We start from the raw sequence: 18,737 nt of genomic DNA, 5'->3' as shown, positions 1-18,737 counted from the left end.
AAGCGGCACTTGTTGAGCAATGACTTGCTCAGTTTGGGTTCCGCCAGGGCCACTCAACTCCTGACCTCATTACAGCCTTGGTTCAGACATGGACAAAAGAGCTGAACTCAAGAGGTGAGGTGGGAGTGACTGCCCTTGACATCAAGGCAGCATTTTACTGAGTATGGCATCAAGGAGCTCTAGCAAAACTGGAATCAGTGGGAATCGGGGAAAACTCTCCGCTGGTTGGGATCGTACCTAGCGCAAAGGAAGATGATTGGATGACAATTAAACTTGTTAGAGGGCAATCATCTCAGATCCAGAATATCACTGCAGGAGTTCCTCGGGATAGTGTCCTAGATCCAACCATCTTCAGCTGCTTCATCAATGACTTTCCTTCAATCATAAGGTCAGAAGTGCGGATGTTCACTGATGGTTGTACAATGTTCAACACCATTCGCGACTCCTCAGATGCTGAAGCAGTCCGTTTAGAAATGCCGCAAGACCTGGACAACATCCAGGCTTGGGCTGATGAGTGGCAAGTAACATTAACGCCAGGCAATGATCATCTCCAACAAGAGACAATCTAACCGTCTCCCCTAAATATGGTGGCTACAAGAGCAGGTCAGAGGCTAGGAATCCTGCGGCAAGGAACTCACCTCCTGACTCCCCAAAACCTGTCCACCATCTACAAGGCACAGGTCTGGAGTGTGATGAAATATCTCTACTTGTGTGGATGGTTGCAGCTCCAACAACACTCTAGAAGCTTGACACCATCCAGGACAAAACAGCCTGCTTGATTGGCACCCCATCCACAAACATTCACTCCCTCCAGCACCGAGCACAGTGGCAGCAGTGTGTAGCATCTACAAGATGCACTGCAGCAATGTACCAAGGCTACTCTGGCAGCACCTTCCAAACCCGAGACCTCTACCGCCAAGAAGGACAAGAGCAGCAGATGTGTGGTAACATCACCACCTGCAAGTTTTCCTCCAAGCCGCACACCATCCTGACTTGGAACTATATTGCCGTTCCTTCACTGTCGCCGGGTCAAAATCCTGGAACTCCCTTCCTAATAGCACTGTGGATGTTCTGACCCCACATGGAGTGCAGGGGTTCAAGAAAGCGGCTCACCACCACCACCTCATGGGCAATGAGGGATGGGCAATAAATGCTGGCATTGCCAGCGACGCCCACATCCCATGAAACAAATAAAAAGAAAGAAAACGGAGGTGCCTTTGTGTAAATAATTCTGTCCAGCACATGCCCTGGTTGGAGAAATTATATACAAGGCCAAGGAGATACCAAGTCTTATTTGAATGCAGTCTGCATAAGAACATAAGAAATAGGAGTAGTTGACCATACAGCCCTTTGAGCCTGCTCTGCCATTCAGCACGATCATGGCTAATCTGCTGCCGCAAGTCCACTCCCGATATCCCTAGATTCCCTGAGAGACCAAAAGCTATCTATCCCAACCTTGAGTGTACTCAATGATGGAGCATCTGCAACCTTCTAGGGTAAAGAATTCCAAAGATCACAACCCTTTCAACAAGTGAAGAAGTTTCTCATCTCAGTCCTAAATGAGCTAACCCTTATCCTGAGTCTGTGCCTCTGTGTTCTAGATTCCCCAGCCAGGTGAAACAACCTCTTGGTGTCTACCCTGACAAGCCCCTTCAGAATCTTGTATGTTTTAATGAGATTAGCTCTGTCTCTCCTAAACTGCAGAGAGTGTAGGCCCAATTTACTCAGCCTCTCATCATAAGACAACCTTCTCATCCCAGGAACCAATCTGGTAAACCTTTGCTGTACCGCTTCCAATGCAAGTATAACCTTCCTTAGCTAAGGAGACCTAAACCATAAACAATTGTGGTAAGACGTCCTCATTTTCTTACTCCAGTACCCTCGCAATAGAGGCCAACAAACTATATCCCTTCCAAATTAAAAACAAGAAATGCTGGAAATACTCAGCAGGTCTGGCAGCACCTGTGGAGAGAGAAGCAGAGTTAATGTTTCAGTTCAGTAACCCTTCATCTGAACTGAATCCCTTTCGAATTGTTTGCTGTACCTGTATGCTAACTTTGTGTTCCTTGTACAAGTACACGCAAGTCCCTCTGAACATCAGTATTTCACACCTTTTTTAAAAAAAAAAATTGTTTTTCCTACATTTCAACAATGGCTACATTTCAGAAATACTTCATTGACTCTAAAGTGCTTTGTGGTCATAAAATGCACGATATCTAGATACGTTTTTTTTCTGTTACTGCCAAATACTACTTACTCTCATTTTATAGGGCTAGAGCCAAAGTACCACGTCATGTTTCAAAAATCAGAGATCAGTGCTTTCAAAGCAATGTTTCATCAGTAATTGTATTTCGTAAATAAATTCACCTTGAAAATGTTCAGCTGATCAGCGAGAGCCAGCATGGATTTGTCGAGGGTAGGTCTTGCCTAACAAACCTGATTGCATTTTTTTGAAGAGGTGACTAAAATAGTAAACAGGAGAATGTCAATGGATGTTATTTATATGGACTTTCAGAAGGCATTTGCTAAAATCCTCATAAGAGACTGTTAGCTAAAGTAGAATCTCATGGAATTGAAGGGAAATTATTGACTTGGTTTGGAAATTGGTTGAATGACAGGAGATTGCGAGTGGGGATAATTGGCAGGATATGACTAGCGTCCCCCACAGAGTCTGTTTTGGGGCCTCAACTATTTACCATATTTATTAGTGACTTAGATGACAATGGAAAGTCACATATCCAAATTTGCTAATGACACAAAATAGGCACCCTTGTAAGCAAATAGATGGAAGCATAACATTACAAAGAGATACTGATAGATTAAGTGAATGGACAGATCTGTGGTAGATGGATTTCAATGAAGACAAATGTAAGGTCTCCACTTTGGACCTGAAAAGGATAGAACAGGATACTATCTAAATGGTGGAAATCTAGAAGCTACGAGACCCAAAGAGACTTAGAGGTCCAGATACATAGATCATTAAAATGTCATGAACAGGTACAGAAAATAATCAAAAAGGCGAATAGAATACTGGCCTTTATATCTGAGGGACTTGAATACAAGGGGTAAAAGTCAAACTTCAGTTCTGCAAAGCCCTGTTTGGACCAAACCTGGAGCACTCAGAATAGTTCTTATCACACCCTTCCGAAGAAGGGTCACTGACCCGAAACGTTAACTCTGCTTCTCTTTTCACAGATGCTGCCAGACCTGCTGAGTGGTTCCAGCATTTCTTGTTTTTATTTTAGGAAGCATATATTGGCCTTGGAGGGAGGGCAGTGTAGATTTACCAAAATGATACCTGGGCTCCAAGGGTTAAAATGCGAGGAGAGATTACACAAACTAGGGTTGTATTCCCTGAAATTTTTAGAATGATGATGATGATTCGATCGAAGTTTTCAAGTTATGAAGGGGAACAAATAGGGTAGATAGCGAAGTGTAGGGGGCATAGTGCAAAAATTAGAGCCAGACCGTTGAGGAGTGAAATTAGGAACCACTTCTACACAAAGGTTGGTGGAAGTTTAGAAAACTCTTCCCCAAATGACTTGCTGCTAATAAATGTAGTTTTTAATCTGAGATTGATAGATTTTTGTTAGCTGAAAGTATTGAAGGATATGGGGCAGGGGTGGGTATTTGGAGTTAGGTCCCAGATCAGCCATGAATGTTGGAAAAGAATCAAGGAGAATCAAGGAAAAGAATCCTATGTTATCAGTAATTGTATTCAGTAAATAAACCTAATGTTTACAAATGGTAATTTGCATAATAACCTGCTTGAAAGGTGTAAACTTGCAGTAAATAATAGTAACCAGCCTCATCAATTGTTTTTATGGGTTATCTTTTGTCCTTGATTTAATTACTTGTGGTTCCTCATGTGCCTAATTTTTTAAGTTGCTATAAAATATTTTCACTCAGTTACCATGGGCTCTTTGATTTAGAGAATGCTACAAAGCTCCATGTATAACTTGTCCCCAGGCTCTCTGGTTTAGTGGTAACTGCACAGAATGGTAAAGTCCCAGTTCCAGCCTGCTTCTGAGGTGGAAAAGGGCATAGTTAGTCAAAGTTTTGGATTGCTTGTTACTGGTTGTTGCTGTAGAGAGGGATTCTATGCACACAAACGAGCAGCCAGGGTTGGGCTTGAGTGTGGTGTCTCTGTTAAATGGTCTGCCAACACAATCTTGACTGACGTGTGGAAAAATGACTATTTACCAAATCTGAATGATGCAATATAAATTCAAATAATTTCCTGGTCATTTGGCTTGATTATTGTAATTCCTAACAAAAGTTAAGCCAAGTCACTGAAGTTTAGATTTTGTGACTGAACCATTTTGGTTGGGAGCCATTGACCACTGTCTGGAAAAATTGTGTTTTAAATGTCTACCCATATATGTCCTTTTTTTTGTTCGTTGATGCCTCAGTTGGATGTACAATAAATGTGGTACTCATCCTTCTTTGTGTCTTACCTGAATAACGGATATGCAGCTAAAGCAATATTGAGAATGCATGGGCAGTAAGCTTTGACTATTGCATACAGTAAATTAGGAATTTTACATTTATGTAATATATGCATTTCTAGTGTAATGGATCTACCTACTTCCACGTGAAAATAAAATTAGGTCACTTTTACAGTGCCATCGTGCAGATACTGTTAAACGTTTGAAAAAGATGTTGACATTTTATTGGGATTCATAAAATCTACATTAGTGGAATATGTATTTTGTGCAGAGATCTAGATCCCTAATTTGAAAAATCCCGTTTAAATAGATCTGCTTATAGCAGTTGTCTTTGTCATATATGGTATATGTTTACTAAACTGTAGTTTGTAATTGTTTGTTGATTAGCGCATATTTATTGTTGCCATTACTGCCACCTCAAACTAGATTTTAAAGCTTTAATCAAAGCTTTCATCTGTGTTATTTAGCTTGCTTAACTAATGTTCCCAGGTATTTTTACAGTGTAAAACCTTTAACATACAAGTGAAATTGGGCAATGGGTCTTTGTATTTAATGTTTTTCAGATACCAGCACTAAAGTATTATTTTTATAATGCTGTGTTTTTTTATAGCATAAATGTAACCCACGCTACAGTGAGGATTTTGTGCTGCAATTGGAGACGGAGCTAGTACAGGCAAGGTTAAGAGAAGCAGAATCGCAATGTGCACTTAAAGAGATGCAGGACAAAATCTTGGACATAGAAAAGGTATTTGAATTACTTGTAATTAATTAGATTTGTGTAAAAATAGTGCAGTAGAATGTATTTATCAATATCCCAAAAATCCATTGGAGTAACTGAAGCTTACTTTCCCATTTTTTTCAAATTCTATAGTGTTAACCCTTTAGTGCTTAACCATGAGTTTGGATACTAAGATTTCTGTTGGAGCACATACATGAATTATGTTGTAACTTACCTTTTCCAGTCAAACCAGACAGTGCAACACAATATTTTTGCACTTGCCATAGAATCACAGAAAAAGTACAGCACTGAAGGAAGCCGTTCAGTCCATTGTGTCTGCACCAGTCGAATAAACTATCTGCCCAAACTAATCCCACCTTCCAGCACCTGGTCCATAGCCCTGTAGGTTACAGCACCTCAGGTACATGTCTAGGTACCTTTTAAAAGAATTGAGGGCCTCTGCCTCCACCACCATTCCTGGTAGCGAATTCCAGACACCTACCACCCTCTGGGTGAAAAAGTTTCCCCTCATGTCCCCTCCAATCCTTCTACCAATCACCTTAAATCTGTGCCCCCGGTAACTGACCTCCCAGGGGAAACAGGTCCTTCCTGTTCATTCTATCTAGGCCCCTCATAATTTTGTACACCTCAATTAAGTCACCACTCAGCCTCCTCAGTTCCAGGGAAAACAACCTTAGCCTATCCAAATCTTTCCTCTTAGCTGCAACCTTCAAGCCCTGGCAACATTCTTGTAAATCTCCTCTACTCTCTCCAGAGAAATTATGTCCTCCTTGTAATGTGGTGACCAGAACTGTATGCAGTACTCCAGCTGCGGCCTAACCAATGCTCTATACAGCATCACATCCCTGCTTTTGTATTCTATACCTCGGCCAATAAAGGAAAGCAATCCAAATGCCTTTTTCACTCTATCCACCTGTCCTGCCACCTTAAGGGACCTGTGGACATGCACTCCAAGGTCTTGCATTTCTTCTACCCCTCTCCATATCCTCCCGTTTATTGTATATTACCTCGCTTTATTTGCCGTCCCCAGATGCAATACTTCACACTTCTCTGGATTGAATTCCATTTGCCACTTTTCCGCCCACTCAACCAAAACACTGATATCATTCTGGAGACTGTGGCTTTCTTCCTCACTATTAACTACACGGCCAATTTTTGTGTCATCAGCAAATTTCCCAATCATGCCACCTACATTTGATATATCAAAGTGATTCCTGACAACTGGAATATTAAATGGATCTGAGGATTACAGTTAGTATTCCACCCAACTTAATGTAAGGTTAGTTTGCTAGAACGATCTAGCCATAAGCATTTCCTGTGATAAATTTAGCAGCACCATCTTTAATCCTGGCAGTTGCCTGAACGTCGCCGACACAGACATTCCAGTGGAAGAGGCTGCATTTGCACATGTGCAAGTACTTTGCCACCTAGTGGTTACGTTCTCAGCAAACTCAGCCGTTAATATATACCACAAACAGCAAGGGACCCAACACTGAGCCCTGTGGAACACCACTGGAAACCGCTTTCCATTCACAAAAACATCTGTCACCTACTACCCTTTTGTTTCCTGTCACTGAGCCAATTCTGGATCCAACCTGCCACCTTCCCCTGTATCCCATGGGCTTTCATTTTACTGACCAGTCTGCCATGCAAGACCTTGTCAAATGCCTTACTAAAATCCATGTAAACCACATCCACTTTACTACCCTCATCAATCCTCCTTGTCACTTCCTCAAGAAACTCAATCATGTTAGTAAGACATGACCTTCCCTTAACAAATCCATGCTGACTATCCCTGATTAATACATGCCTTTCTAAGTGACAGTTTATCCTGTTCCTCAGAATAGATTCTTTTTTTTTATTCATTCATGGGATGTGGGCGTCGCTGGCCAGGCCAGCATTTATTGCCCATCCCTAATTGCCCTAACTGAGTGGTTTGCTAGGCCATTTCAGAGGGCATGTAAGAGTCAACCACATTGCTGTGGGTCTGGAGTCACATGTAGGCCAGACCAGGTAAGGCCAGCAGATATCCTTCCCTAAAGGACATTAGTGAACCAGATGGGTTTTTATAACAATCGACAATGGCCATCATGAGACTAGCTTTTTAATTCCAGATTTATTAATTGAATTCAAATTCCACCTTCTACTGTGGTGGGATTTGAACCCATGTCCCCAGAGCAATACCCTGGGTCTTTGGGTTACTAGTCCAGTGACAATACCACTACGGCACTGCCTTCCACCGCCTTCTAACAATTTACCCGCCATTGAGGTCAGACTGACTGGCCTATAATTACCTGGCTTATCCCTTGCACCCTTTGTAAACTATGGTACAGTGTTCACAGACCTCCAATCATCTGGTACCTCGCCTGTATTTAGTGAGGATTTGGAAATGATCCTCCGCTATTTTCTCTCTGGCTTCCTTTAACAACCAGGGATGCAACCCATCCGATCCTGGTGATATATCCACTTTTCAGGGATGCCAGACCCTCAAGCACTTACTCTCTCATTATGGTTATCATAACTAATATTTCACACTCCTCTTTAACTGCAATGTCTGCATCTACCCTCTCCTTTGTGAAGACAGAGACAAAAAACTCATGAAGAACCCTGCCCACATCTTCCGCATCCATGCATAAGTTCCCCTGTACATCTCTGATAGGCCCTACCCTTTCCTTAGTTATCTTCTTGCTCTTGGGCGGCGCAGTGGTTAGCACCGCAGCCTCACAGCTCCAGCGACCCGGGTTCAATTCTGGGTACTGCCTGTGTGGAGTTTACAAGTTCTCCCTGTGTCTGCGTGGGTTTCCTCCGGGTGCTCCGGTTTCCTCCCACAGCCAAAAGACTTTTAGGTTGATAGGTGAATTGGCCATTATAAATTGTCACTAGCATAGGTAGGTGGTAAGGGAATATAGGGACAGGTGAGGATGTGGTAGGAATATGGGATTAGTGTAGGATTCGTAGAAATGGGTGGTTAATGGTCGGCACAGACTCGGTGGGCCGAAGGGCCTGTTTCAGTGCTGTATCTCTAAATCTAAAAAATCTAAATCTTAATGTACTGATAAAACAACTTAGGGTTTTCCTTGATTTTACCTGCAAATTTTTCTTGTCCTCTCTTTGCTTTTCTAATTTCCTTTTTTTACTACACCCCTGCACTTTCTATACTCCTCTAGGCTTTCTAAAGTATTAAGATATGTGATCGTCCTAAGCTTTCTTTTTTTGCTTTAACTTACCCTGTAAGCTTTTAGATAACCAGGGGGCTCTAGATTTGGCAGTACCACCCTTAATCTTTGTGGGGACATGCCTACACTGTGCCTGTAGTATCTCGCTCTGGAATGCCTCCCACTGGTTTGCCACTGATTTTCCTTCAGAAAGCTGTATCCAGTCCACTTTCCTCAGTTTCATAAAATTTGTCTTCCCCCAATTTAGAACCTTTGCTCTGTTTTATCTTTGTCCTTTTCCATGATTATGCTAAAACTATCTGTATTATGGTCACTATCTCCAAAATGGTCACCCATTGTTAATTCATCCTCTTTCCCAGCTTCATTACCGAAGACTAAATCTAGAATTGCGCCCCTTCTCGTTGGGCTTGTTATGTGCTGGCTAAAAAAGTTCTTTTGAACAGAGTTCAAGAATTTTGTCCTTCCTCCCCTTCACACTGTTTGTAACCCAGTCGATATTGGATGGTTAAAATCCCCAACTATTATTGTCCTAAAGTTTTTGCACTCCAAAATCTACTACATATTTGTTGTTCAATCTCCCTCTCACTATTTGGGGGTCTGTAGTACACTCCCAGTAATGTAGCTGTCCCCTTTTTATTTATGAGCTCCAAACATATGGCCTCATTTAATCTTTCATTTAATATATCATCCCACCTCAAAGCTGTTATTGATTCCTTAACTAATAATGCTACACCCCCTCCTTTTTTTTAATCTCCCTCTCTATCACGCCTGAAAACTCTATATCCAGGGATGTTGAGCAGCCATTCTTGCCGCTCTTTACGCCAAGTTTCAGGTCTAGCAACAATATCATGTTGCCATGTCTATTTGTGCCCTCAACTCATCGGCTTTATTTACTATACTCCTTGCATTTAAATAAATACCCTTTAACACAGCCAAATTCTTGTGTTGCACACTTTTTAACCTTTGCTTCTTCTGCCTTTCAGAGTCACTCGCTAATTTTCTGCATCCTGTTCCCTGCCCTGAAATTGTCCTATCTTAAGACTGCGCTCAGGTTCCCCAGCCAAGCTAGTTTAAACCATCCCCAATAGCACTAGCAAACCTTACTGCAAAGGATATTTGTCCCAGTCCTGTTCAGGTGCAGACCGCCCAGCTTGTACAGGTCTCACCTTCCCCAGAACTGGTCCCAATGCCCCAGAAATCTGAAGCCCTCCCTCCTGCACCATCTTTCCAGCCACACATTCATCTGGTGTATTTTCCTATTACTATACTCACTAGCACATGGCCTTGGGAGTAATCCTGAGATTACTACCCTTGTGGTCCTGCTTGTTAATCTCTTTCCTAACTCCCTAAACTCAGCCTGCAGGACCCTATCCCTCTTACTTGTTATATCGTTGGTACCAATGTGGACCACGACCTCCGGCTGTGCACCCTCGCCCTCCAGAATGTTCTGTAGCTGCTCGGTGATATCCATGACCCTTGCTCCAGGGAGGCAACATACCATCCTGGAATCATGTCTGCGACCACAAAATGCCTATCTGTTCCTCTAACCATAGAATCCCCTACTACTATTGCTCTCTTGTCCTTTTTCCTCCCTCCCTGCATAGCTGAGTCACCCATGATGTATTCCGATCATGACTGTCACTGCACTCTACAGAGGAACCCTCCTTCCAATCGGTACTCAGAACTGAATACTGGTTAACTGGTTACTATCCTAAAGAAAGTGCAGTTGATGAGGAAAGTGTTAAACTGTCCTTTTACATAGGAAGGAAGATAGGGTGCAGAAGTAGGCCATTCAGCCTGTCAAGCCTGCTCTGCCATTCAGTTAGATCATGGCTGATTATCCACCTCAACGCCACTTTCCCACACTATTATATAGTGTCTTTCATGACCTCAGGACATCTAAAAGTGCTTTACAACCAATGAAGTACTTTTGAAGTGTACTGTTGTACTATAGGAACCATGGGACACAATTTGTACACAGCAACCTCCCACAAATAGCAATGTGATAATGAGCAGATTTTTTAAAAGTGATGTCAATTGAGGAATAAATGTTGGCCAAGAGGCAGGAGGTAACTCTCTTGCTGTTCTTCGTAATAATAGCATGGGATCTTTTATGTCCCACCTTAGAGAGCAGATGGTTTAAGGTCTCATCCAAAAGGCGGCACCTCTAACAGTGCAGCAGCCCCTCAATACTGCACTGGAGTGTCAGCTAGATTTTTATGCTCCAGTCTCTGGAGTGTGACTCAGAGGTGAGAGTGCTACCAACTGAGCCGTAGCTGACATCAAAAGCAGAACACTGAGGAAACACAAGATGAATCATCTAAATAAAACAAATGTAATCAGAAAGGAATAATTTCTTTTGTAATTGTAAAATTGTAATCCAGATTTCTTCTTCTTAAATTTAATTTTAAAACTGAAAATCCATTGAGGGGAAAAAAGGGACTGAAGGGAAAATTGACTAGCAGAGCTATAGAATCTATCTTGCCAACCATGTAATAAAGATTTATTGTATCTTGACAGCACTGTGTATTGAATAGCAATATATGGCTTCAACAAGCCTGGTTTAAGTTTTAGTAAGCTAGTATTTCTTGCATGTGCTTCCAAACCCTTTTGAGGGAAGAATAATTGGTACTGCAATGTGTGTAGTAAAAGATGGATTTGAAAGCACACTGCTGTGCGCTTGATCTCAACTGTGATTTGCAGTGAACAGCTAAGCACAAGATGGTCATCCCCCAACAAGAGTGAAGGATAATTGGGTTGGGTGTTCTGCGCATTAGTCTTGTATATTTGAATTTCATCATGAAGTATCCCAGGGTAGGTATAGCACAGATAGATAACAAAATATCTCTGTTCTGCTCCAACATTGTGCCTTAATCATCACCTCAGAAAAGCGCTCCTAATGCTCCCAGTTGAAATTTTTCATCTCCCATAGTAGCAGTCTGGCAACCTTCAGCTTCTTTGAGAGTGCCAGTTAGTACCAGTTTTCTGCTGTATGCTTGTGACATGATCACTAGAACATAGATCAGGCTATGAAGCCTGCTGTAATTTTGTTAGCCACGTGATATTTAACTTTTCAGTTCAAATATTTGCCCTAACTCTTTACCTTTAGACTAAATATATATATATTTTTTAGTGAATTCCGCATCTATAGGCTTCTGACACAGTGCAATTCTAAATTCTGACATGATACTGAAAATTGTTCCTTTGAACTACTTCTAACAACAGAGAAATGCTTCTTTACCTGACGAGAATAATGTGGCCAGGTTGCAAGACGAGCTTATAGGGGCGAAACTGAGAGAAGCAGAAGCTCTAATGGGTCTGAAAGAACTTCGGCAGCAAGTTAAAGATTTGGAAGATCATTGGCAGGTAAGATGGAGCCATGTTGTAATTTTGCAAACGTTCACAAAGGTGACTATAGGATTTTGTTTTGTTGCATTATTCCCAGTATTTGTGACTCGTTCTATAAAATGGTTTACGGGACTCTGCAATGACATATGACGTTACGCAAAATCTTTATTTCGATCTGCAGTTGGTTTATTTATCAAATTACTTCATCTTGCAATAGAGAACAAAATCATCATGTGCTGCAAGTTGTGCTTTGTAGTGTCAGATAACATTGACATCAAATTAATTTGCTGTCTTGGTAGACAGGACGGATTTTTTTAAAAAAGAGACTAGCAGTATGCCCTGCATTTCACCTCCAATTGGGGAAGGAAAATTTTGTTTCCTCCGGTTCTTTGAAGGTGATGTTTCATAAATTTCAACCTACAGCTACCATCACTTATACCTTTGCATTCATGCCTGCTCCTTCTATCCCACAAAGGGGAAAGGAAGGTCATCCAAAGCTAGTGCTCCCAAGATGATGGAAGATACAGAGTGTAAAATGAAACAGAAAATGGAAGCTTATAATAAATGTAAGGTTCATGATTGAGTAGAAAAGAAGCTGAATACAATAGAGGGGCGAGCTGAAAAAGGAAATAAGCTAGTCCTTAAGAATAGATTAGTGGGTAAAATAAAAAGGGAACCCAGAAATATTTAATAAATCTATATTTTCTCATTTTTGTGAGTTCTGATGCAAGGTCACAGACTTGAAACGTAAACACTGCTCTCTCCACAGATGCTGCTAGACCTGCTGAGTTTTTCCAGCACTTTCTGTTTTTATTCCATTTTAGCAGAATATGGTATAACACTCCTGTCATCATCTAATTTAATGTGAGCAGAGATTTGGTGGATTATGATATTTATTGGTTAATTATTTCAGGTTTTTAAAACTATACTGCTGCAACTTGCATTTATATAGCACCTTTATTGTAGAAAAATGTCCTAAGGCACATCAGAGAGACATAATCAGACAAAAATTGATGCTGAGGCAAGCAAAATGTTAGGAGGGGGTGACTAAAAGTTTGGTTAAAGAGGTTTTAGTGAGTAGAGGAAGTCGAAAGGTGACGAGATTTAGGGAGGGAATTCCATAGCATAAGATCTAAACAGTGAAGGCACAACCATTAACGGTGAGGTGAAAGGAGAAGTGAATTCACAAGAAGCCAGAATTAAGGAATCCACAGCTCATTGAGGGTTGTAGAATTGGCAGAGACTACAGAGATGGGAAAGATGAGGCCATGAAGGGATTAATTATGAGGATGAGTTTAAGATTTGAGGATTGGGAGATAAGGACCCAATGTAGGTCAGCAAATGTGGTGGTTGGGTGACTTGGTGCATAATCGGATGCAGGCAGCAGAGTTATGCTTGAACTTCAATTTATGGAGCATGGGGATTGAAGGCAGGAGAACAATAGAATAGTCAAGTCTGGAGGTGACAGAGATATTTCTGTTGATCCTTTGGCTATGATTTGATAGATAAGAGTGGAACCAAGCAAGGGCAGTCACGCAGAGTTGGACAGCAGTGTAAAGGCACTTGAGAATGGTGTAGTTGACTCTGTCAAAGACTGCAGAAAGGTTGAGAATGTTGAGGAGAAATAGTGCATCTAGATCATCCTAAGTGAAAATGTTGTTTTTAGCTTTGATCAAGTTTGTCTTAGTACTGTGGCAGGGACAGAAACTTGATTGAAGGGATTCAAGTGTGGAGTTGTGGGAAAGATGGACATGCATTTGGGAGGTGACAACATGGATACAAAAGCAAAATACTGCAGATGCTGGAAATCTGAAATAAAAACAATGATAGAAATATTTAGGACTCTCAGCATCTGTGGAGAGAAGAACAGCGTTAATGTTCCACATCAGTGACCTTTCATCAGAACTGGGAAAAGTTAGAAAGGTAGGTTTTGAGCAAGGGAAGCTGGGGAAAAGAACAAAATGGGCAGTCTGATCGGGTGGAGGGCAGGACCGATTAAATGACAAAAACTTTCCTGTTGCAAGGCCAAAGGGAATGGTAGTGGGACAAGTAAAGAAACAGAGCGGGTGAGTTGCCATTCGAAAGCAAAGAAAAGGAAATAAGAAATGAGAAGAAAAGAAAAAAAACAACCCAGAAAAGAAAAATGAAGAAAATAGGGGCAGAGGTTATGATCTAAAATTATTGAACTCAATATTGAGTCGAGAAGGCTGTAAAATGCCCAGTCGAAAGATGAGGTGCTGTTCCTCAAGCTTGTGTTGAGCTTCATTGGAACACTACAGTAGGACAATGACAGGTCAGAGTTTGAGCAAGGTGGAGAATTAAAATGACAGGCGAAGGAAATCCAAGTCAGGAAGCTCCGTTCCTTCACAGCTGCTGGGTTAAAATCCTAGAACTCCCTCCCTCACAGTGCTGTGGATATACCTACACCACATAGACTGCCCAGTTCAAGAAGTGGTTCACCACTACCTTCTGATGGCAATTAGGGATAGGCAGTAAATGTTGGCCTTGTCAGCAACACCCATAACCCATGAATAAATAAAAAATAAACTGTGCTGTTTTAGAGTTAGCCACTAGGAGGCGCACAGGCACAACTCAATCGATGCATCTTTCAATTTTTCATCTGAGAAATTACCTGGTTTCTGCTAGGTACTGCCCCCAGTAGCACGGCTGAGATCAAAATCATGTGGAGGTTACATGTGTGAATCTATATTCCAGTACTTCATAGTGTACCACAGTGAGGCTCCAATATGCTATCACTAATGCAAGTTTTAATAAAATTATATGTGATAATCTTGTGTTTTTGTTGACTGTCGCACTTCAGATGTCAGGCTGCGAAGTATCAAAAGTATATTTTTTAAAAATAACAAAAAGAACGATGGTCATTTCCCGCTGGCTTTTCTTAAGTTGATATCTGGTGCGTGCCCAAGATCTAGAGCTACCTATTTGTAGAAAGTTCTGTCAGTAATCAACCTGTAATAAATCTCGAGGTGTATCTCTCAGAACTTCCCTGCAGTGAGCATTTGAACAGTGGGTTTAAAGGGATAGTCAGATTAAACAAAGCTTCATCCCAGCAGCTGCCACATGGTGGATGTTCTGTAGACCAATTATTTATTTATGGTACTAAAGCAAAATACTGTGGATCCTGAAAATCTGAAATAAAAACAGAAATGCTGGAAATATTCAGGTCTGGCAGCATCTGTGGAGAAAGAAACAAATGAAAGCTCACAGGCCTGAAACGTTAAGTTTGTTTCTCTCTCCACAGATGCTGCTGGACCTGCTGAGTATTTCCAGCAGCTTCAGTTCTTTATGGGAGTTGATCTACTATAATGTCACTTGAAAGCGAAAGTACCATTTTGCAGCTAAAATTCATAGCTTTTACCCCAAACTCCACTGACGCTTTTACATAAATCTCATGAATCTGGCGTCCAGTGTTTTTTCTCTCTAGAAGCAATTATGTATCCTGGAACCAGCTGGATCACATCAGTCTTCCCATTAATTTTCATACATTCTAAACATGGACACTGAAAGATCTTGGCATATTCATTCAACATCCATTAACCAATAAACCAGCAGTATTAGAAATATAATTTTCTGAAGCTCTGGGACCAGAAATTTCATTTAAGGAAAATCAGTATGTAAGAAACGTAAGCGCAAATGGAACAGAGCAATTTATACAATTTGCCAAGCTCGTTGCTCAGGTTGCCAAAGTTCATAGGTCACATATGGCCCGTCAACTGTAGTTTGGACACATCATTAATGATTGAATGGTTTACTGAGAAAAATAATAAACTCAATGTCTGGGTAAATACTTCCAATGTTATCCAAAATTTTAGATAAAGCAACCTTCCCCTGCCTGTCCATTAAAACAATATTTGAGATGTATTTCTCTTCCACTATACAGTGTTAATTAAACATAATGTGATTGAAGAAGTTTTGAGGGTACACTAAAGTGTATTAGAACTTCTTGGTTTATATTTTGTTAATGTTAAACTTTACATAATTTTTTCTATAATGTAAAAAAAAAATTCATATATCAGATGGTTTTTTGGCTGAATGATAAAGATTATAAGAACAAGGCAAGTTATTCTGGATGTTCATTAATCATACATGCTGGCTTCATGAATCTCTTCTAAAATAAGTACTGAACATCTATTTTTGAGTTAGAAAATTATTATTCAAAGTAATCGTGACCTGTTGCAATAAAATTAAAATAGTTGGCTTGCAATTTAACCAGAGACACATACTCGTGTTTTATTTAACTTCCTCAGTAGGTGAGGTCCAGTAGTTATGCAGTGCATGCGTCATTGTCCTGAACTGAAAATAACTGCACCCTCTTGTGGAATTATATAAAGTGCCATACGATTTTATTGCTTGGGTCACTACACCATTTTTTAAAATTAAACTGTTACGCATCCCTAAGTTACATTTTACTTTGAAGATACTGGACACTGACAGTAGCATCGTTATGTACTTAAAATTTGAACATTTTATTGCAGATTTTGGACATTTTAAAAATGAAGTAGTAAATTGCATATTCAAAGGGAGACTTGTGGATTTGGTGTGAAGTACAGACCATGGATGAAACTGATCCAGAACTTAATTTACAGACAGTACTATGTTTGAAACTGGAGAATAAATTTTAAGTCCAGGGTCTGTGCTGACTGCACGACGCTTTTAGATTTACTGAATTTCATTACATGGACAAGATTGCTAAATTAAAATAATAAGTAGAATTTGTAACAGTAGCTTAGTAAGAAGTGTTCATTGTATTAGGATAGACTGAAAAAAGCTGAAGGGGACAAGCACCATCTTGTTTGAAGAACTATTCTGAAAGATGCCTGTACCTCTGACTCACATATTCCTAGGATGAGTCATTGGTTCTCTGCAGATTGTTGGATGGAGTACAAATAGAAGTGAAGTGTTCTGTTCCAAGAGTAGGGATAAACTGCCATTGCCTGACTAGCACTGTTGATGACCAAAACATTCTAGCCTTCCAACTTTTTACTTGTTTCGTGGAATGTGGGCATCGCTGGCAAGGCCATTGTTGCCCATCCGTAATTGCTCGAGAAGGTGAGCTGCTGCCTTCAACTTCTGCAGTCCATCTGGTGCGGGTACACCCACAGTGCTGCTAGGTAGGGAGTTCGAGGATTTTGATCCAGCGACAGTGAAGGAACAGCGATATATTTCCAAGTCAGGATGGTGTGTGCCTTGGAGGGGAACTGGCAAATGGTGTTCCCACACATCTGCTGCCCTTGTTTTTCTCGAAGGAAGAGGTCACAGGTTTGGAAGGTGCTTTCGGAGGAGGTGGGGTGAGTTGCTGCAGTGCATCTTGTGTATAGTACACGCTGCTGCCACTGTGCACTGCTGGTGGAGGGAGTGAGTGTTTCAGGTGGTGGATGGGGGGGTGCCCAGTCAAGCAGGCTGCTTTGTCCTGGATGGTGTCTAGATTCCTGAATGTTGTTGGAGCTACACTCAGCTAGACAACTGGAGAGTATTCAATCGCAATCCTCACTTGTGCCTTGTAGATGGTGGACAGGCTTTGGGGTGTCAGGAGGTGAGTTACTCACTGCAGAATTCCCAGCCTCTGAACTGCGCTTGTAGCCACTGTGGTTATGTGGCTTCTCCAGTTCAATTTCTGGTCAATGGTAACCCCCAGGGTGTTGATCGTGGGGAATTCAGTGATGGTAGTGCTGTTGAACATTAAAGGGAGATTGTTAGATTCTTTGAAAGAAACTGTAATAATGAATGCTACTGTCAAGCAGAAGCATGGGGAAATTAATAACATAAAGAAAAAAAAGGAAAGAATTTACATAGAATTTCACATCCTCGGGTCATCCCAAAGAGCTTCACAGCCAATTAAGTACATTTGAAATTTTGCTGTTGTAGTTTAGGCAAAAATGATTTTTTGGTATTCTTTCACGGGATGTGGGCGTTGCTGTTGCCCATCCCTATTTGCCCTTGAGAAGGTGGTGGTGGGCCGCCTTCTGGAACTGCTGCAGTTCATGTGGTGTCAGTGCACCCACAGTGCTGGTCGGAAGGGAGTTCCAGGATTTTGACCCAGTGACAATGAATGAACGGCAATATATTTCCAAGTCTGGATGGTATGTGGCTTGGACGGGAACTTGCAGGTGGTGGTGTTCCCATGCATCTGCTGCTCTTGTCCTTCTAGATGGTAGAGGTCGCGGATTTGGAAGGTGCTGTCAAAGGAGGCTTGGTGAGTTGCTTCAGTACATCTTGTAGATGATGCACAGTGCTACCACTGTGTTGGTGGGGGAGGCAAAATATGTTGAAGGTGGTGGATGAGGTTCCATTCAAGCAGGCTGCTTTGTCCTGGATGGTGTTGAGCTTCTTGAGTGTTGGAGCTGCACCCATCCAGGCAAGTGGAGAGTATCCCATCATAATCCTCACTTGTGCCTTGTAGATGGTGGACAGGCTTTAGGAGTCAGAAAGTGTGTTACTCACCGCATAATTTCCAGCCTCTGACATACCCTTGATGCCACAGTACTTATATGGCTGACCCAGTTCAGTTTCTGGTCAATGGTAACTCCCAGGATGCTGTGGGGGATTCAGCCATGGTAATGCCATTGACTGTCCAGGGGAGATGGTTGGCTATTCTCTTGCTGGAGATGATCATTGCCTGGCTCTTGTGTGGCACGAATGTAACTTGCCACTTATCAGTCCAGTTAAGGTGACGGTAATCCAGTGAGTTAGCTGACATTTGCAGGCAAATTTCAATCCTGTCCCACTCTGCCAATTTAGGTGCAGCATTTCTAAATTTTAAAATGACGTTCAAGTATCAAAGAAAAAAAAGACTGTAAATACTGAAAATACATTGGAAGTCTATCAGTAGGGATGCTTTATCAGAACGGAAACAGAAAGGCAGTTTTATAAGATCCTTTATATATAGATTGACCCAAGTATAGAGTGGAGCAGCAGGTATAACAGAACCAAGGGTTGGGGGCGGGGTGGGGGTAATGTTGAAACAGGAGGCAGAGGGGTAAGAAAACATCCTGAATGTGGACAGCT

At 41.4% G+C, this 18,737-nt stretch overlaps 1 protein-coding gene across 6 annotated transcripts in view; it reads left to right on the top strand.

The window, feature by feature from the left end:
- Positions 1-18,737, top strand: part of LOC137372691 (ecotropic viral integration site 5 protein homolog) — a 308,742-nt gene that overhangs the window by 135,360 nt on the left and 154,645 nt on the right. For all 6 annotated transcript variants that reach the window (XM_068036790.1, XM_068036788.1, XM_068036787.1 and 3 more), the window contains 2 exons: positions 5,059-5,193; positions 11,589-11,729. In XM_068036790.1, coding sequence (XP_067892891.1) covers positions 5,059-5,193; positions 11,589-11,729 — 276 coding nt within the window. The remainder of the gene's footprint in view (positions 1-5,058; positions 5,194-11,588; positions 11,730-18,737) is intronic.

This window comes from Heterodontus francisci, chromosome 8 (genome assembly GCF_036365525.1).
Source record: "Heterodontus francisci isolate sHetFra1 chromosome 8, sHetFra1.hap1, whole genome shotgun sequence".
NCBI classification, from domain to species: Eukaryota; Metazoa; Chordata; class Chondrichthyes; order Heterodontiformes; family Heterodontidae; genus Heterodontus; species Heterodontus francisci.
This window is presented reverse-complemented; position numbering and strand designations above follow the sequence as displayed.